This window comes from Cucurbita pepo, chromosome LG01 (genome assembly GCF_002806865.2).
Source record: "Cucurbita pepo subsp. pepo cultivar mu-cu-16 chromosome LG01, ASM280686v2, whole genome shotgun sequence".
NCBI lineage: Eukaryota > Viridiplantae > Streptophyta > Magnoliopsida > Cucurbitales > Cucurbitaceae > Cucurbita > Cucurbita pepo.
Window position 1 is genome coordinate 5727361 of NC_036638.1, and position 4529 is coordinate 5731889.

The window sequence follows — 4529 nt, forward strand, 5'->3', positions numbered from 1 at the left end:
ATCTGAAGCTTTAAATCTTGAGTGTGTGTGGAGACATGAAAAATACAATCTTTTTGCAAAAAAAAAAAAAGGACCAAGTCCTCATGAATATGATGGGTGGGCGGGAAGGGTAGTTTAGTCCACGAAAAGTAGAACGCTGCAAGAAGGAGTTGGCGTGTAGAAACTGTGCAGGGTCGGGGATGGGGAATGGGGGATGGGGGATGGGGGATGGAATTGGATAAGGATATCAAAAACAGCACTAATTTGTTTGATGGGTGGGGCTACGGCTTTTCTACCCATTACCTCATCATGAATATGATGTAATTTTCATTTTGTTTTGTTTTGGGTCTATTTCTATCCATTCTTCTTAACAAAGGTTGCATCAATTTGAGTGGATGTGTAAATGGTATAATGCAAAAATAAATGCTTTTTTCTTTTTTCTTTATTTGAAAAAAAAGAAGAAGAGATAATTGGGAAAGTCCCATACCCATTTTTACCCCTCTATTGCTTTTACTCTCTTTCTCTTCTCTTCAGCTTCTTCCATGAGTTCATTCTCTTCTTCTTCTTCTTCTTCTTCTTCTTCACCTGCAACTTCTACTGCCAGCTCTAGTCCTTTTAATGTCTTTCTGCTCTATAGATCTTTTCAGGTTGGTTCTCTACAGAGTCAAACATTGAGACTCATATGAATGAAATGCTTGTTTCCTCTGTTTTTTGATCACTTGGGTCTTGTTCTTCCTATTGGATTCATTTGCTGGGTTTGGGGTCCTTTTGTTTCTTTTTTTTCTTTTCTTTTTTTCTTCTTATTAATTAAGTTTCGGAATCTTTTGGGGGTTCTGTTTGGACCAATTCCTTGTTCTGGGTTTAGGTGGGCAGCTACAGGGATAAAAAACCAAATTCTGTTTAGGGTATTAGAAATTGGAAATCTTAGGATTCTTTCTGGCTTCTTTTTTGTAGGCATGTCAATTTCTGATCCTTAATGAAATGAAAGTTTGGCTCTTACTATAGCGTTCTTGTTTTCTACTCATCTGGGCTGGGCGGATAAGAAAGCATCTTCTTGCCATAACCTTGAAATCAGTTCCAATCTCTTTCATTTCTTACTTCTTCCTCTCCTTCCCCTTCTGTATCATCATCCTTCAACCTACCCTGAGTTTGGGTTGTTTTTCCCATGTCTAAGTGTTGGGTTTAATTAGACATTTCCCTGTAGAGTTGATAGTGGGTCTCCCTCTCTCTTTCTCTCTCTCTCTCTAAAACTTCTAACTGAGTTTAACAAAGAGGTAAGACCCACCTCACGTTGGTCACTTTGTCGAGTTTAACTTGTGTCGGCTACTGGTTTGGATGAGTTTGGTTCATGTATTTGGGGTTTAGCTCAAAGTTAGGGCATCTACGTTTGATGCTTATGTTGATGTGTAGTAGTGGTTGTAGATTATATGGTTGATTTCCATGAACTGGTTCATTAATGGTGGAGGTATGGAAGCTAAGACTGGTTTGCTTGGTGGGGGTGGGAAGATATGGCTCCAATTGTGGGAGAAGGTCATTGGGAACTGTTTCAAGATGCATCACCAGTACTACCAGTATATTGGATCCAAGAAAGTGAGAAAAACATGGTGGAGGAGGGTTTTGGTGGCCTGGGTTCTTAGCTCTGCTCTTGCTTCTTTATGGATCTTCCACTACATGAGCTCCCAAGCTACAGAAAAGAGGAAAGAGGCCTTGGGAAGCATGTGTGATGAGAGGGCTAGGATGCTTCAAGACCAGTTTAATGTCAGCATGAATCATATCCAGGCAATGTCTATCCTCATCTCCACCTTCCATCATGGCAAGAACGTATCTGCTATAGATCAGGTACAAATGTAAATACTTTCTTTCATATTCTTCCTTCTCTCTCTCTCTCTCTCTTTCCCCATCCCCAAAAAATTCAAACACCTTCTATTGATAACCCTTATTACCTTCCATTTTACCTCTTGTCTATATGCATCCATCCAAGGTTTGGTTATGTATGATGTTAACCATATAAGCATTGAAACTTAAGAGTTAGATCAGAATTAGTTTTCTTGGTTACTAATCATTAGGTATGAAGTTTAAAGTTATCTATGTTATATTTTTGGAACCGAACTGTATTCTTTTGAAGTATGATCTCTGTTATCCATTCTACCAAGTCTAACTTTCAGACATGTAGAGGACCTTTGCGAGGTACACAGAAAGAACTGCTTTTGAGAGGCCTCTTACCAGTGGTGTGGCGTATGCAGTAAGGGTGCTTCATTCTGAAAGAGAACATTTTGAGAAGCAACAGGGCTGGACAATTAAAAGGATGGACAAAATCGAACAAAGCCCAGTTCACGAAGATGACTATGCTCCAGAAGACCTGGAGCCATCACCCACCCAAGACGAATATGCTCCTGTAATCTTCGCACAGGATACAATTTCTCATGTCGTTTCTCTCGATATGCTGTCGGGAGTGGTGAGATCCTTTCTTATCTTTTGGAACCTTTTCATATCAGTAAGATTCCAGTTATCTTGTGCTGGTCCTAAGTGGACAATTTGTAGACAAATAGTCTTCTTCTCACTTCAATCCTTTTCTTGGATCCTGATACTTCTCGTTGAAATTGGTGATTAAATGCCCTAGTTTTGATTAGACTTGTACGTTTTCAGAATGCCCTGAAAAGTTTTGAGCTTCTAACATGTGATGTCATACTAAATTACATCAGTTCTACACTGAAATCATAAACTTTAGTACTGAATTATTTGCATAACCAGGAAGACCGTAAGAATGTAATTCGTGCTAGAGCGTCAGGAAAGGGAGTCTTAACTGCTCCATTCAGGTTGATCAAAACAAATCGTCTAGGCGTCATACTTACATTTGCGGTCTACAAGAGAGATCTTCCCTCAAATGCCACTCCAAATGAGAGGATTCAAGCTACAGATGGGTATGTCTTCTTTCTGATGATCAAAATCGGTATGCCTAGTTGTTGTTCATGTGCCCTCTAATGGAATAATGCAATTTATCTAAATCTGAATCATCAAACCTAAACCAAACATTGAAGGATGAGTGCAGTATTATGCTTCTTACAATTTAATGGATTGCAAAAGAGAAGTACGTAATCAATGCATCTATATTTGACAAACAGGTATCTTGGGGGAGTTTTTGATATCGAGTCGCTGGTGGAGAAGTTACTTCAACAGCTTGCAAGCAACCAAACCATCTTAGTTAATGTTTATGATACCACTAACCAATCACATCCGATCAGTATGTATGGTGAAGATGTATCACAAGATGGGTTGCAGCATGTTAGTCCCCTCAACTTTGGGGATCCAGATAGGAAGCATGAGATGCGATGCAGGTAACAAAATGAATTATTACAACCGTAGTTCCATTTCGATGCATCCTCTTTAGCTTGGTTTGCTCTATTCCACTCAACGTCAATATGCTCAAGAATATTGTTCGTCTTAAAATGATCTTTTTTTTTTTTTTTCATGGAACTTCCCATCTACTCAAAACTCAACTATCCTTTCTTTTTGGTGGGATCTAAATCTGGGTTATTGTAGTCGTTGAGATATCAAACTAGTATGTATTGCAGAATGGTGAATATTACGTTTCTGACACAGATTCAAACAAAAACAAGCTTGGCCATGGTTAGCAATGACAACTTCAATTGGCATACTTATTATTGCATTGCTTTTGGGGTATATATTCCATGCAACCTTGAACCGAATTGCTAAAGTGGAGGATGATTATCATGAGATGATGGAACTCAAGAAACGGGCAGAAGATGCTGATGTTGCCAAATCCCAGGTATGTGGACATGTCATTTAGTCAGAGATTAGAATTATTTCTCTACATTCGTCCATGAATTAAGTCTCAAGAATTCTTCAACCCTTTGCAGTTTCTTGCAACTGTTTCCCATGAGATCAGAACCCCAATGAATGGTGTTCTAGGTGAGAATTCACAGATGGCTCTCTTGCTTTAATTCTTTCTAATAAATTCTTCAAATTATAGCTTGTTGCAGTAATATTGTAACCTATTTCTTTGGATATTTCAGGAATGTTGCATTTGCTAATGGACACAGACTTGGATGTGACTCAACAAGATTATGTTAAAACTGCACAAGATAGTGGAAAAGCTTTGGTATCATTGATAAACGAGGTTTTGGATCAGGCAAAAATTGAATCTGGAAAGCTTGAGCTTGAAGCAATACCATTTAATCTCCGAGCAATTTTGGATGATATTTTATCGCTCTTTTCTGGGAAATCTCAAGAAAAAGGACTGGAGGTAATATACACTTCGAATTCCACAGTCCACACCATTCTTCTCGCTTACTTTTCTGTTACCTCATCTTCATGCGTTTTGTTATTATACTCATTTATATTGCGTGGTCATTTTATCGAGATTGCAGCTGGCAGTTTACATCTCAGATAGTGTTCCTGCGATGCTTATTGGTGATCCTGGAAGGTTTAGGCAAATTATCACTAATCTCATAGGAAACTCAATCAAGGCAAGTAATGCTTTCTTCTGTACCGCTAAAAAACTAGTAGGATTATCGGGTTTGGGGGGGGGG

The 4529-nt window shown here is 38.8% G+C and overlaps 1 protein-coding gene across 3 annotated transcripts in view; it reads left to right on the top strand.

Moving 5' to 3' along the window:
* The first annotated feature begins 388 nt into the window (after positions 1–388).
* Positions 389–4529, top strand: part of LOC111800944 (histidine kinase 3-like) — a 7015-nt gene continuing 2874 nt past the window's right edge. Inside the window, exons 1-8 of one of the 3 annotated variants that reach the window (XM_023684882.1) lie at positions 389–1818; positions 2153–2434; positions 2731–2900; positions 3102–3314; positions 3580–3766; positions 3858–3909; positions 4014–4243; positions 4368–4466. In XM_023684882.1, the coding sequence (XP_023540650.1) occupies positions 1420–1818; positions 2153–2434; positions 2731–2900; positions 3102–3314; positions 3580–3766; positions 3858–3909; positions 4014–4243; positions 4368–4466 (1632 nt within the window). In that variant the 5' untranslated portion in view covers positions 389–1419. Of the gene's footprint in view, positions 1819–2144; positions 2435–2730; positions 2901–3101; positions 3315–3579; positions 3767–3857; positions 3910–4013; positions 4244–4367; positions 4467–4529 lie in introns of all 3 variants that reach the window. The other 2 variants (XR_002816057.1, XR_002816058.1) reach the window with 2 other exon arrangements.